The sequence below is a fragment of the Cydia amplana genome, chromosome 3 (assembly GCF_948474715.1).
Source record: "Cydia amplana chromosome 3, ilCydAmpl1.1, whole genome shotgun sequence".
In the NCBI taxonomy this organism is placed as follows: Eukaryota; Metazoa; Arthropoda; class Insecta; order Lepidoptera; family Tortricidae; genus Cydia; species Cydia amplana.
In genome coordinates this window covers 7255702-7271797 of record NC_086071.1, presented here as the reverse complement: position 1 = coordinate 7271797, position 16096 = coordinate 7255702, and the positions used below count along the sequence as shown (strand labels likewise).

The 16096-nt window shown below is 37.1% G+C and overlaps 1 protein-coding gene across 1 annotated transcript in view; it reads right to left on the bottom strand.

Moving 5' to 3' along the window:
* Positions 1-896: 896 nt before the first annotated feature.
* Positions 897-16096, bottom strand: part of LOC134662660 (myosin-11-like) — a 30541-nt gene continuing 15341 nt past the window's right edge. Inside the window, exons 6-17 of the mRNA XM_063518933.1 lie at positions 13234-13355; positions 11065-11176; positions 10425-10607; positions 8032-8144; positions 7121-7208; positions 6216-6366; positions 5666-5778; positions 3720-3826; positions 3513-3639; positions 2790-3002; positions 2509-2658; positions 897-1052 (exon numbers count right to left, since the gene is read on the bottom strand). Of these exons, the coding sequence (XP_063375003.1) occupies positions 897-1052; positions 2509-2658; positions 2790-3002; positions 3513-3639; positions 3720-3826; positions 5666-5778; positions 6216-6366; positions 7121-7208; positions 8032-8144; positions 10425-10607; positions 11065-11176; positions 13234-13355 (1635 nt within the window). The remainder of the gene's footprint in view (positions 1053-2508; positions 2659-2789; positions 3003-3512; positions 3640-3719; positions 3827-5665; positions 5779-6215; positions 6367-7120; positions 7209-8031; positions 8145-10424; positions 10608-11064; positions 11177-13233; positions 13356-16096) is intronic.

Genomic DNA, 16096 nt, shown 5'->3' with positions numbered 1-16096 from the left:
TTTTTTTTGTGTTTATATTTTTCTAAATTACAATAATTTTAATTAAAAGAGTAAACTGTGGTTACTCTTTCAAGAATGTCAAATAAATACATCTGTCAGTCTGTCAGGACAAGAGTAGACCTTTTTTTCTGATTTAGAGCCTAAAGGCCAATATCAATAGGTAGTTTACTTAGAGGATATATAACCAATGAGTAAAATAAGTAGGTATGAGATATGTACCTATAGTATAACCAAAGGTTATATGTTATATCCCAAAAAGTAGTATAATATCCTCCAAGATAGAGTAAGAACAAGATAAGTCTGTACCTAATTTGACAGTTAATTAATTTTACTAGGTTTGTATGGAGAAGTCATACCTACTCCTATCGACTCAATAGCTGACTTTCGTAATACGAGTAATACCGTGCCATCAAATACATAGGAGATGCGATTCTTGTAGTAAAGTACTCACGCATGTGATGTTACTGTCACTGTTCCGTAGTGAGCAGGTAAAAATGGGACGGGAGGATTTTCCGTTGGTTGGTTGGTAGTTAGTACAAAAATACTTTTATATATTTTTATTACATAATAAGATATAAATACAACAACAAAACTTGTAAGCCATTATTAAATTTAAGTAGGTATAAACATAAATTAAAACAAATAAAATAAATATTAAAAATAAAACCAATTTAATTCAATATTAATGAATATATTTCAAACACAGACTTAGATTAATTTTGATATTTTTCACATTGTGGAAAACCATAAATTAATCAACACGAACTCTACATAAATTTACCAAACGCATTAAACGCGGAAAAGACCGACGCCCACACCGTGGACGGTGTCGTAAATTACGCGATAAATAATGAATATTATGATATTGTCGTCGAAAACGTGTTGCGATAGACGCGTTACTCCGCTAGTTCTAGGTTCGGGTTGGTCTCTTTCTTACATGCGTGTAAGGAATCTGAGGTTAGCGTATCGGCTTCCATAAAGGTGTTTCGGCTTTTGGAGCCGGTCGCCCAGGTTCGTAGGAGTTGGCGCTCGAGATGCGCGCGCCGGCGGTCCTAAGAGACAAACTTCGTTAAAAGTAAAGAAATTTGTAAAAACAACTTTGTCAGTAGAAAAAGGCGCTAAATTCAAATTTTCTATGGGTCGATTACTTTTCGCGCCTACATTTCTTAATTTTACCGCTTCTTTCTACTGACGGAAATGGCTTGACTTAACTTCAGTAGTAAAAGTTACAGAAAAATAAACCTTGTCACTATGTATAATAATTATACAAGTTGTCCACGGTATTTTTTACTCTTTATGACAAACTTATATTAACTTCGCTTGTAACTGACTAGCTAAATAACTAATAATGTACATATGTAGGTAATCAAATTTTACAAGTCGAAACTTTGCAAATAAAACAAATAAAGTATGACAATACAATAATCTGGTACTGATCTGATGATGGACAGAAGATCTCTTCGGCAGCTACTAGTACCTACTTAGACCCCTCGAGATTGGCTAAATTGGCTTGGACGAGTATCATTCTTTGAGGAAATTAAATATAGCCAACAATAATTGAGCGTGTTTTTAAAAATGAAATTTTTCAGCACTGATGTTAGTGTCTGATGTTAATTTTTACAAGCTTGATGCAAAATGGTGAACCACGTGCACGTGCACTCTCTAAACGGCTGCGTAATTGGGATATAGATAGCTCCTACTTCCACCAGCTTGATGCGTACGAGGACGTAGCTCGCGCGTTCTTGCCTCCTCGGCTGACCAACACCGAGGCTGACGTGCACGTGACGTGAGTCTACCTGCACCTAGGGTTGCCAGATGGTCGGGATTTGGCGGGATTCTCCCGAATTTTAGCATGTGTTCCCGATTCCCGACAAAGTGAAAATTGTCCCGAAAATCAGCTTCACGTTATAAAACAATAATTTCAAGTTCCTAACTGTCGTCAAGCGAGCGAGCGACCCGCGTCGAGCCCGTCAGCGCGGCAATGCGAGATTGGGCAGAGCAGCTGACGTAGTGCCAATAATGTAAAATATCGTTGTTTTTAATACAATTACTTTAATTTGAATGTTTCTTTTTTCCCGACTTAAGTCCCAAAATCCCGAAAAATTTATATTTTTTCCCGATAATAGCGCCTTTCGATCTGGCAACCCTACCTGCACCGTACGCGGGCCATTTTATTTAAAGTTGTCCCCTACACTTTTTTTTTTATTTGTGAATTTCTATGTTATTTCTACTCAGAATAACGAGCTCATTCTAATAGGAGAAAAAGTGACCCAAGGTTTTTATTTCCATTCCGTTACCATTTTTCATAGACTTTGTATGGCGGTCACGGAATGGAAAGATCGAAAAATGTATGGAAATTTTCGGACACTTTATTTTCTCCTATTAGGATCAAAAGAGCTCGTGATTCTGAGTAGAAATAACACAAAAAATAAAAAAAAAGTTTAGGGGACAATTTTAAATAAAATGGCCCACGCACTCCACGAGTTCCAACCGGCTACTTCCTCCCACCTGCTTGGTGCGCACGAGGCTCTCGCGCTCTAGTTGCTGCGCCTGCGCGTGCACCACGCCCTCGAGCCGAAGCACGCGGGCGCGCTCCACGCGCAGCGCGGACCACGTGCTCGCGCCACTCAGGTACGTTTTTGACAACAGTTTTGATATCTGAACAGATATCAAAAACATATAAAATTAATGTTTGTAGGCGTTTTGCGATTTCTTCAAATAGTTATTTATAAATTAAACCACCTAATTCATTAATGTTACCTACTATAAATTATCTTTCATTATATTACCTCTATATTACCCACTCCGTCTGGCACGGATGGCGTAGTATTAACGGTTTCTGCGAGTTGCGCGGCGAGCGCGTGCTTCGCGCGCGTGACGCGTGCGAACAGCTCCGCGCAGCGCTCGTGCCGCTCCAGCAGCAGCGCGCGCGCCATCGCTTCCGAAGCCAGCACCTCACGCTCGCGCGTCAGGCGCTCCACCTGCATGCACAGCTCGAAAACCTGCCAAATACAATTGGACCATCCAGAGAACAGCATCCGTTATTTATAAGCGAAAGGCCGACCAATGTGGATATTGTGGATGCGTATATCACGCTAGATTATGAAACTTAAGAAGATTAAGAAGAGCTCGACACCAATCTGGACCTGCTAAACTCATCACTTGCTACCAGTATAACGTACCTACATGAACCCGAACAACGCTTTCAGGAAATAGGGCTACGGGTATATACCCGTAGCCCTATTCCTGAAAGCGTAAATACAAGCGATTTCAAGGACTTTTGGTTATTTTAGAAACTGCTAGATCCTAAGTTTTTTTAAAAGGTCAAAAAATTACATAATACATAATATTATGCAATTAATTAGTAAAGGATATCAGTGATATAACTTTCATACTTTAAATATGACAGGAACACTCAAAACGGAAAAACCATCTGAATTTACATTTCGAACAGGTATGTAGGTAGGTACCTAAGCACAACGTGGTATTGACTTATACACAGAACTAGTTACTTGGCTTTCCAGTTCTTCATGGGGACTTTCGTGATCGCAGGATTTGTAATTGTTAAAACTACGTAGCAGTCTGACTTCCGTCCGAAGAGCGGAGATCTGATTCTCATAGCATGTCAGGTTTTCTTCCCTAGAAATACAAATAACTAGCGTCTCTAAAATCAAAATTAAATGAACATGTTAAATTATAAATAATAACGAAATAACAACATTCTTTTCTTATTTTGAGTAAGTTCTTCAATTGTGTTCTGCAAGTTTGCAATTATTTGTTCTTCCGTTTGCAACTCCTCGGGCATCTCGTTTTCAAGTTGATTTTGCTGAAATTACATTGGTGTTATATAGGTAGGTATGTAGGTATAAGTAGATACAGAGAAAGAGAGATTATATTATACTAATGCATAATGTCGTCCACGTCCCCTTTTACCTTATTGAAAAACAGCCTCTGTAACTTACTTCCACAAAATTAATGTACCTACTTTGGCATTTTATAGGGTCAATCATGGGGTATATATAAGAGTTTTTCTTTATTGATTTAAATGCCATCTAAATTCATCTAACCTAACCAAACCTATCCTATTGAAGCGCGGCACCCTACCGCGGCGCGCGAGGCTGCCCGCCTCCACGCCGGGGCGCCGGGCCCGAGCACCGCTCCCCGATTATGAGTGGCCATCTAAATCTTACGGTCCTTACGGTCACGTGATCGCCTTACGCTGTCTCGAGTTTATAATTTTTTTCCCCACCTCAAAAAGTGCCCAGCGCCGCCGCCGCTAAAGAAGTTTTCACTTCAAAAAACTATACTCATCCTTTTCTTTTGGGTGCTAGTACTAGTGTAAGACAAAGATAGTATGATTCTCTTTGTCTATGTTTGAAATGAGTCAGTCCTTTGACAAACTATAGCTGTGCTTTATTGTTGTGAAAAGGTCTTCGTGCGTGTGTAAACGCCTGTAATCTTTAAATAAGCAATTCTTGTATTTGAAGCAAAGCGGTGCCCAGAGATTTTAATAAGTCATTCTACCATTTGCACAAATCAAATGTTCCTAAATATATATAGGTACCTACTATGAGCAATCAGTCGCGAAACAGATCGCTGACCGGACGAAGTGTTCAAAATGAACAACTGTCTTAGAGGTCAAATTTAATTTTTCGAGTTATAGATGTATAAAATGTATTGAATAGCCGTGAAGGGAATCGTTGGTTACTTCGTCATAATGAGGTTAAATATTTCGAGTTATGGAGGTTTTGGGCTCTGAAGTAGAGATGCCCCGAATAGTGGTTTTGGCCGAATACCGAATATTCGGCCACTCTCTCGGACGAATACCGAATATTCGGCATGAGATGCGAACATTGTGAGTTACAAACGTGTTCGCCAACAAAGCACAACGTTTGCTAAGATATATTTTTTGTAAGACAGAACTAATGAATGTAATTGTTTAGGTTAAAGTCAATCAAATCAGACCCATGATAAAAATAAAATATTTCATAATCAACAAATGCTTAAAAAAGGGTCTTCCTATTTAACAACTTTCCAATAAAACATTTTAAATATTAAATGTACCTCATTATTGGTATTTTTTTTTTGTAAATTTTCTTTTAAGATAGGGGCAACAGATATTCGGCATTCGGCCGAATAGTAGCCAACATTCGGCCGAATACCGAATATTCGGCAAAGTGGTCGAATAGGTCGAGTACCGAATAGTTGCCGAATATTCGTGGCATTATCTCTACTCTGTAGGGAAGGGAATAGCATTTTATTTCGTGTTAACGAGGATTTCGTCTTATCGAGGTTAGAGATAGCGAGGTTCCACTGTAAGAAGTGGTCCAGTAAAAAAGTAGCTGTGAATTATAATTATGGTATATTTTTTTTCTAATTATGAAGCAGTTTTTTTGTAACTTAGTTAATATACTATAAAATAAAAATAAAATAATATCGATAAATATGAGACTGTTTGAGTTTTCTCATTTTTATTGCAATGTACTTTGTAACTTTTTGAACAGTACAATTTGATAATATTTGTTGGCCGTTTTCTACAATGCCACAAATGAAGTTCCAGTTTCATAACTTTTTTTATGCTTTTAAGAACATCATCTAACGAATAAGCTATTCCAATAAACTGGGATTTATCTTACTACCTACTTTGCAGAAAAAATAATATTACCAAGCCTTTCTTGTCCGCAACACTGAGCTCCAGGTCTTTTCTGACGCGCCCTAGGGCGTTCTTTGTTTCTTTCAGGTCATATAGAATGTCTAAATCTTCGCATGAACATGGAACTATTGAAAAATTAATTTAAACATATTATATCTTAGATGAAAACTACTAAATTTTGTAGATTTATTTTATTGGAACTAATAACAATACACAAGGCACGCGACACTCCAGAAGAGCGTACCGTTTCACACATACTTACTACAACTCTCCCGGACTTATTACGAGTATAAAATTAATCTAGTTGTACTCTTACATAGATCTACAATATATGGCAAAGGATTATTCATAAATCCTATTGTAGCTCTAAATGAACTACAGCAATTAGGTACTTATAGTGTGTTTGAACCTCTCTAGGTTGGTTAATGAGTTGTTTAAAACAAGTATGTAAGTACGTACAAACAAATATATCAATAACCAACTGATGTTGATATTATTAGCTGAATTACGTAGTAGATTGTTTTAGTATTACATAGATTATAGATTGTGAATTTATAAGTACCTTTCCGAGGCAAGTATTCCAAACATTTCATGTGCTGTGCTTCAACCAAAGCACGGCAACGTTCTTGCAACAATTTATATTGCTCCTGTAGATCTTTTAAACGTTTTTCTGTCTCCTGGGCCAGCGTTTCCAATGATTCCTTTCTTTGTTTCTGTTTAAAAACCGTTATAGAACATGTGTGGTCGTTTTCATTATTTATAATGGCCGAGAAACTAAAACATTTACTTAGTTCCGCTGTTTAATATTATGTATTAAATTATTAATTTGACTCCAGAGATAAAGTTAAATAAAATACTAGAAATAAAGAAAAGTCGGGTGGTAGGTAACGATACTCTGTGCGGAAAGAGAAGAGTCGTGGAATGTATGGAGCCCAATACATTTCACGACTCTTCTCTTTCCGAACAGACTCTAAACGGTGCTACATGGACACGGCGCAGATGCGGAGTTGCGCCTCAGACTCGCAATTATGCACCAACAGGAATAAATTCTGCCTATTGTATCGACACTCTATCGATAAGTCTAAGGGCCTACTGCCAACATCGAAAAATTGAAAATCAGAGGGCCTAGCCAAGATGCCTCATTTGCGCCTAATCTCATAATGTCTCTCTCTCTGTCGCACTCTATTACCGTTTCTTTCGCTACGGCCCAAACAGTGGCCGAAACGATTGCCATATTAGCAATGTTTAGAGAGGCAGCCGGCCTAGCCAAAGTTACAATCGCTATCGCTTCGACAACGAAACGCTTTGTGTCTCTATCACTCTTCCATATTAGTGCGACACTGACAGTTGCGTTTCGATCGCTACGGATAGTGTTAGCGATTGGCATGTTGGCTACGGGGCCTGATATGCACCTTTTGATGTTGGCGGTAGGCCCTCAGGAAAGCCGTAGGTATAGTGTTTTGTTACCTGATCCTCTAGCTGCGACGTTAGCCGAGTTTCTCGCTCCTCGGCCTCTTGCATTAATACTGTGGCACTTTCTTGAAGTTCTTTGACTCTGTTTGAAATTTAATTTGCCAAAAGCATTAATAAATAGGGCAATTTACCTACCCCCTTTACAATAACATAATTAAGGACATAAGTGACATAACAAACAAATATGGAAAATGTCATACAATTATAATTTTATAAAAAGTCAGAAATGTCAGTCAAAGATGGTCAAAGTCTGAAAATCGTAATAGGTACCTACTCAATGCCCCTTAAGTGGCCTGTCAGTTGTTCGGAACTGTCAACTTTTTGTTCTGACAGGCCGATACCGGCCGGCGGACTGTTAATCAGTGGGCACCTTTACCAGTAGGTAGGTATTACGTGCGGTATTCGAGTAAGGACTTAAGGAGTACGTACTTACTTACTTCCCTTACTCTAATCAAACGTGACGCCATGACGCATGATGGATATAGAAGCTGTCTTGAATTTTTTTAGGTCTTGTATTTATTTATTATTTCCCTTATTTTATGTTCAATTTATTGTGATAGTGATATAGGGCAATTCGCCAGTAACTAGCCACCGGCTAATATCTGGCCACACTAAACTAAAAATGAATTCTATTCACCTATAAGCAGAATTCATTTTAGTATAAGGTTTCAATAACTGGCCAACCTTTAATAACTAGCCACCTTTTACTAAAATGAATTCTGTTTATAGATGAATAGTTTTTCTTTTAGTTTTGGTGTGGCCAGTTAATGTCGAATTATTACCCTATTACAAATTTTCTATCTCGGTATTTAACTAGATTTTTTATACAGTTCAGGATGTATCATCATCCCAAAAAAAATTAGGATTGGACAGGAAGCATATTAAGTATGTATTATATTACTCACTTTAACTGCAGTGCATCGCGTTGCCTAGATAACACTTCAATATTTACTTCATTTTTTTGAGGCTCTGATTTCTTTATATGAGAGCCATGCCTTACTCCATTACAATGATTATGCTGTAGAAGATAATAAATACATAAAGTTTTAGTAAAATAGATAGTAAATTTTCGACAACACTACTTGTTCCGACAACGTACTAGGTACCTAATTTTATTTAGCTTTTTAGGGTTCCGTAGCCAAATGGCAAAAAACGGAACCCTTATAGATTCGTCATGTCTGTCTGTCTGTCCGTCTGTCCGTCTGTCCGTCTGTCTGTCCGTCCGTATGTCACAGCCACTTTTCTCCGAAACTATAAGAACTATACTGTTGAAACTTGGTAAGTAGATGTATTCTGTGAACCGCATTAAGATTTTCACACAAAAATAGAAAAAAAACAATAAATTTTTGGGGTTCCCTATACTTCGAACCGAAACTCAAAAAATGTTTTTTCATCAAACCCATACGTGTGGGATATCTATGGATAGGTCTTCAAAAATGATATTGAGGTTTCTAATATCATTTTTTTCTAAACTGAATAGTTTGCGCGAGAGACACTTCCAAAGTGGTAAAATGTGTGTCCCCCCCCCTGTAACTTCTAAAATAAGAGAATGATAAAACTAAAAAAAATATATGATGTACATTACCATGTAAACTTCCACCGAAAATTGGTTTGAACGAGATCTAGTAAGTAGTTTTTTTTAAAACGTCTTAAATCGCCTAAATACGGAACCCTTCATGGGCGAGTCCGACTCGCACTTGGCCGCTTTTTATTTTTTATAAATACATATCTGGGAGACCGAGCTTTACTCGGAAAACATAAAAACTCAAAATGCGCGTTTTTCTAGAGATAAAACCTTAGCTAGGTTATAATCTCTAGATCGATTTTTCGCCCCCGAAAACCCCCATACCTATAGCAAATTTAATCGAAATCGTTAGAGCTGTTCCCGAGATCCCCGAAATATATATACATATAAATAAATAAATATAGGTACAAGAATTGCTCGTTTAAAGTTATAATTATAAGATAAGGGAATATGAATACAATAAGGGTTGCAACCCTTTACCCCCCTTATTCATAAAACTTTACGGGCCTGGCCGCGTAGTAGCCAACCTGCCAATCGCTTACGCTCCGTAGCGATCGAAACGCAACTGTCACTATCGCACTAATATGGAAGAGTGATAGGGAGACACAAAGCGATTCGATGGCGAAGCGATAGCGATTGTCACCTTGGCTAGGCCGCCTGATGTATTTAATCAGGACAGTTATGTCATGCTTAATTAGGTAGTATATATTATCATGTCGTCTCGATAAATTTCACTAAATACCTACTTAATGTCAGAAAAACGGCGACTTGTGATCCTATCAAAATATGCAAAAATGATTTCACAGCGAGCCTTCTGAGCATCTCTGCGATTATAAATTTTGGGTGTGGTTTTATGCTAAAGCGGTAGCCCAGTGTTTTGATTACTTTTGAATCATGAAGAAACATGTACACCTGCGATGGAATTCAAAGGTATGTGAATTAGAGATGCCACGAATATTCGACAACTATTCGGTATTCGGCCTATTCGGCCACTTTGCCGAATATTCGGTATTCGGCCGAATGTTGCCTAGTATTCGGCCGAATACCGAATATCTGTTGCACCTTTTTTTTTTTTTGTTGTCGATGTGGGAATGCTGTTACGCATCGTCCCCCTGGCCCCGACGTGGGCCGGGCATAATGCTCCCAGCTCTTTTCAGTTATGAAAAAAGGGGAGGAGCCTACCCACTAAACCCACACCGGCGTTTCCCACAATATGCCGTTTGGGGAGGGGTCCTGGGATCGCGAACATTCTACCAGGACGCCCCCCCGAATATCTGTTGCACCTACTTAAAAAGAAAAATTGCAAAATAAAAATAACCAAAAACTTTGTAGGTAAATAAGTATATTTAGAATGTGTTCTTAGAAAGTTGTTAAATACGAAGACCCTTTTATGAGCATTTGTTGATTAAAAACATTTTATTTTTATCATGAGTTTGTTTTGTTTGACTCTATTCATTAATGCTGTTCAACAAAAATATATCTTAGCTAACGTCATCTAACGTTGAGCTTTGTTAGCGATCATTTTTCATAATAATTGTGACTCAAAATGTTCGCATGTCATGCCGAATATTCGGTATTCGGCCAAAACCACTATTCGGGGCATCTCTAATGTGAACTTCCCTGCAGAGTGTTGTCTGAGTTGGAGGCTCCAGCACGGGGACGTATACAGGGTGTCTCTGACTATGGGGCTTTAAATCCAGGGCTCGATTCTACTCGCTAAACTGAGCTACTTTTATTATAGTTACTTTTGTATAGTTTGATGGGACTGTTTACCAATGGTCTGAGGCTACTCGCCCACTTGGGGCGGCTTGTGTTGGCGCCAAGTTGGCGCTCGAGCTCAGCGGAGCGTGCGCGCGCCGCCGTGGCCCTGTCTTCCGCTGCAGCCAGCATCTCTTTCATTCTAGCACAAGATGCTCGCTCTCGGTGCAATTCCTCTAAAATTTTCTGCAGCAGAAATTCATAATTCATAACCAGAGATCGGACAAATTTGCGACATTGCTCGCAATAATGTGGACAAGACTCCGAAATTGATTAAATAATTAATCATTTAATTATTTTAATTACTTGAGATTTAATTTTGTTCCCTCGTCAATAAATAGCACTTAAATATATTATTGATATAAAAAATGAGTACCTACAGAAAACTTTGGAAAACATACTGATTAATTTCTTTATTAAATTTACATTATAAGAAATCTTTGTGTTTTTTATTGATTATTAGGAATCAAAATTAAACCTCAGGTAAGAAATTAATTAAATGATTAATTATTTAATCAATTTTGGAGTCATGTCCACATTATTGCGAGCAATGTCGCAAATTTGTACGATCTCTGTTCATAACCAATAGAAATTACCGAGATTTGCGTTTTATGGAAACTAAACGAAGATCGAGCAGGGTTTCTTCACTCGTTACCTTGTTATCGCTGATCGTATCCCCCTTTTGTTTACTTTTCTTCAGTATAGAAAGCTCTCTCTGTAAATACTCTATTTTCTTTAACAAATTGTCTCTATCCGTCCATGGCATTCTAAAATATACAACTAAATTTGTTATAATCATTCTTAATTCCTACAAAAAACAGACTTCACAAAACAAAGTGAGAAATGACCGAGTTCTGAGGTAGGTCAAACATAAAAAACCGGTCAAGTGCGAGTTCGTTTAACTCGCGCACCGAGGGTTCCGTACAAACTTTCAATTTTCACGATCACGAAATACTTTTGACCAGAGTCCAGAAGCACAATTGCAATTGCTATGCATAATTTTGTATCATGTGAACCGATTTCAACAAATTTTATTTTTGTTACGAGTAAAAGAGGGTGCTTGTAATCTCATACTAATTTCAAGTAGATATAATAAACACTCGCAAAGGTTCGAGAATTGCAAATTCAATTCGGAAAACTTTTTTGATAAATAAATAAAAACGTAGAGACATGATTATATTTTTCCTATAATATTTATGATAATGTTAATGTTATGTATAAATTTCATGATTTTTCATTGGTAAACTTCGACGATAACGGGGGAAACGGTATTTATTTTTATATTTTCCTTCATAAATCAAGTTTCTTTACTACGAAAAAAAATTGATTTGAAATGTACAATTTGAGTTCTTTCAAACGATGCCCCATTTGACCTAGTAACTAGAATTTGAAATTTTGGCCCCTCTTCGTATGGGGCATTTTACATATTAAATAAAAAAAAAAAACACTTTCAATGTGTATGGGTTAGCGTTATTCATGACTATTCCGAATTTCAAATCGATAGCTTAAAAAGTAGTTCTCGAGATATTTAGCAGTGTGCAAGACAGACGGATGGACGGACAGAGTCGCACCATAAGGGTTCTTTTTGTACCTTTTTGCTACGGAACCCTAAAAACATACAACTGAATTGAGAACCTCCTCCTTGTGGAATTTTGATGTCAGTTAATAACATGTATAATTAAAAAATATATATATAAAAACTTGATTGCAAAACATTAAAAAATTCCACCACCACGTTTCCTTATCTACTTGGGACTTGGGTGAATCAACTTTTTCTTGCCACTCGTTGCCATGATTACGTTCTCCTGGGTCACTCTTTAGAACCTGATTTTTAGGCATTTAAATTCTCCAAACACGCTTTTTTGTGAAACTTATAAACCCTTTCCATTGAGGGTCGTCTACCAAGCGTGTCAGAAGAAGGTGGTGGACAATGTCTTCTAACAAACTATGCTACTCTTGTCTCTTGGTTTACCGGACAGAATAACAACAAGAAATAGTTGATCCACCCACTTATGATACTTTTGCCTTTCTATTCTCCCAAGACATCTTTCGCTGCCTCCGTATACACTGCAGTTTGCCATTTCTTTCCAATATTCGTTTGCTTTCAATCGTTCCATAACATTTATCTTCATCCCTATCATGTTATCTATCACACTTTGAATTTGAATTTTTCGACACATTCATTCTTCTCTAGCGTTTTCCATCTTATCTTTGCCAGTTCAAAGGCGGCGGTTGCTTGCAACAATGCTTCACCGTTTACGATCTTCCGATTTTGACAATAGTTGGATCTACGATGGTTATGAGGCTATCAGCTTTCTTAAGTCAATATATGCCACGTCAATGCCCTCTAAATCGGGCTCACAAACTTTAAACAAAGTCCCATACAGCTCAATAAAGCTAATATTATACGGCATGGGGATGAGTGTCCAAGGAATTCTTTCTTTAAAACGGCAAGAACGATATGCAACAAATATATTTTAAAAAGAGATAATCCTTGAAAGAACTAAAACTAAGAATGTGTCAAAGATACTGTCGAATGTATGATGGAGGGCATACAACAAAACTTACAACAGGAGCAGGAAGAAATGGAAAATGATGAATTAATTTATAAATAATAATTTGTATACAAATTTTAAATTATAGATAAACAAATCTTGATTCAGCCGGCTTCGGCATCATTAATAGAGTTTTGAATTTGGCAAATCCGTTACATTTATACGTCGTCTTTTCATCACATCTGCTAGCTCTCTTCCCTTCATAGTCCCTATATTCCAGCTTTAATAAAATGTATCAATATGTATGTAATAAAGATGAAGATACCTACTTGGCAACGTCTAAACTCTGAGTTAGTTTAGATTCTACATTCTTAACCGTGGTTAAAACGAGTTCATTTAACTTTGTAGTTTCTTCATCCAATTCGGCGTTCTTAGTTTGCCACACAATATGCTGAAATATAATATGACACTATACAGGGTGCCATTTGAGTCGTGATCAGTAATATGTTTTACTAACTCCATAAACAACGAGCAATTTAATGCCCCTACTCTTACTAAAATCAGACAAGATTTTTTTAATTTTTTGTTTATTTTTTGTCATTTATTTTACTTTTACAAGTGGCAATGTGGTATTTAAACAGCTTTGTAAGATATTTCAAATTAAAAATTAAGTAAATTTTATTTCTAACTGGGACAAATGACAAAATTGATGTCAATTACAGTTCCGATTCAAAGAGGCGATTCAATTTACTAATTTAAATATCTTACGAGGGTGAATCAAAAAGTCCTTAGAACTGGCTGTTTATAAAAAGTTTTTAAATGAAGTTTTTTTTTTATTTTGAACTGTCATTATAACGTAATATTTGACAGTTGGTTTCATTCGAATTGTTCCCGCCGTTACATGGTAAATCAATATTTTGCGAAATAAGTCGACTAAAACGTCCCATTATGGAAAAAAATGAGTTACGTGCCGTGATAAAGTACTTGTGTATGAAAAAAATGACTACCAAGGAATTTTTTTTAGATATTCAGCAAACCGTAGGCACTAGTGCTGTACCCTATTCCACCGTCGCTTTCTGGGTTGCCGAGTTTAAAAGAGGCAGATCTAGCTGCGAAGACGACCCCCGCTCCGGCCGGCCATCTACCTCAGTTAACGCAAAAACCGTTGAAAAAATTGAGAAAATGGTTTTGGACGACCGGCGACTAACAATTAAATACATAGCAGAGACTCTAAAGATTTCGTTTGGTAGCGTACATTCAATACTAACCGATGTTTTGGGTTTTAAAAAAGTGTCAGCAAGATGGGTTCCGCGAATGTTAACGCAGGCTAACAAAGACTTGCGTTTAGAAGTTTCGAAGCGGAATCTAAAGAAAATCTTGCATGATCCGGACACTTTTTATCGTCGTTTCGTAACAATGGACGAAACATGGGTTCACCATTTTGACCCTGAAACAAAAAAGCAAAGCATGTCCTGGAAACGGCCATCCTCCCCTCCAATAAAGAAATTTAGAGTATTTCCGACAGCAGGTAAAGTTATGGCCTCAGTTTTCTGGGATGCAGAAGGAATCCTTTTTATTGATTATCTGCCTAAAGGAAAAACCATTACAGGTGCCTATTACACCGATTTGATACCAAAAGTGCGTCAAGCAATCAAAGAAAAACGTCGAGGAAAATTGAGTGCGGGAGTGCTTTTTCACCATGATAATGCTCCGGCTCATCGATCACAAATGGCTCTCACTGCAATCCGCCAAGCTGGTTTTGAGATCTTTGATCATCCGCCCTACTCGCCAGACTTAGCTCCTAGTGATTTCCACTTGTTTCCGAAACTAAAGGAGCACATTCGCGGAACTAAATTTGACGACAACAACGCGGTCATGGGTGCCGTAGAGGAGTTTTTTGAGGCTCAAGAAAAATCGTTTTTTTATGATGGATTAAAAAAACTTGAAAAACGGTATAATAAATGTATAGAACAAGAAGGAAATTATGTTGAAAAGTAAAAAAAATAAAAATGATATTCGTTTGTTTTTGACCCTATTTCTAAGGACTTTTTGATTCACCCTCGTAATAAGCCGTTGTAATATCCTAAATCCACTTATAAAAGTAAAATAAATGACAAAAAATAAAAAAAATCTTGTCTGATTTTAGTAAGAGTAGGTGCATTAAATTGGTCGTTGTTTATGGAGTTTGAAAAACATATTACTGATCACGACTCAAATGGCACCCTGTATATTTGTATAATATAGGTAGATATTTACAATTGTTTTTTCACCACACCAGCTTGTAAGGACTCTCTTTATTCTTCTAAAGCTGACGCGAACGTGGTATTTTATCCACAAGAGTGGCAATGTAAGTTTATGCAAATTTTGAGTCGTTTCCTCATGTTGATTGGTAGAATGGATTCAATGGATGATGGTAGAGTGGTGATTGGTAGAGTAATGATTTTAAACAATAAATTTTACAGTAAGTATTTATCGCGTTGGTGTGGTGAAACGTTCAGTCGGTAGCGAGGTACATGATAAAATCTGGCCACGCACATCTGGTATATATTTTAACCGAATGCACATTTTGAAACAGTTCTTTTATTTTTATCCATCTGCAGATGTAAACCTATAGTAAAAATACAAATATATTACAATGTGTTGGACGTTGGTGTGTGTGCGTTTTCGCCGAACGTATAGGAACTCGTACAGCATTTTCTGTTAATTTTCACTCGCTTCCTGCTATGCTACAATGCCACAATTGTAATTTCGCCACACCAACTGGTAAAGGCTCTCTTTGATTGTTCAAAAACGAATGAGAAAGATTCATTTTATCCACATGTGGGGCAAAGTAATCAGATGCAAATTTTGAGTTGTTTCCTTATGTTAGCTGGTAGAATTGACTTTAAAATGTTGATTTTGAACGTTTAGGGGCATATAGGTCCATATAGGTCTAAGTGTCAACACGTCCAGAGTCGCATGCCCTACTGCCAATAAGTACATAATGTTTAAAATAAAAAAAATCTTATTTACCTAAAATGTAAGTGCTTTGAATGATATTTATAGCGGGAAAATCATTATTCGGTATTTCTCTAAGATTCCCACAATACAGGCTGTGCCTATAGTGTGCGATCACTGTACCTAGTGTACCTACTGCTTTTATTGATACTCTGTATTTCATGAAATAAATAGGTATATATTGATCTTTTTTTT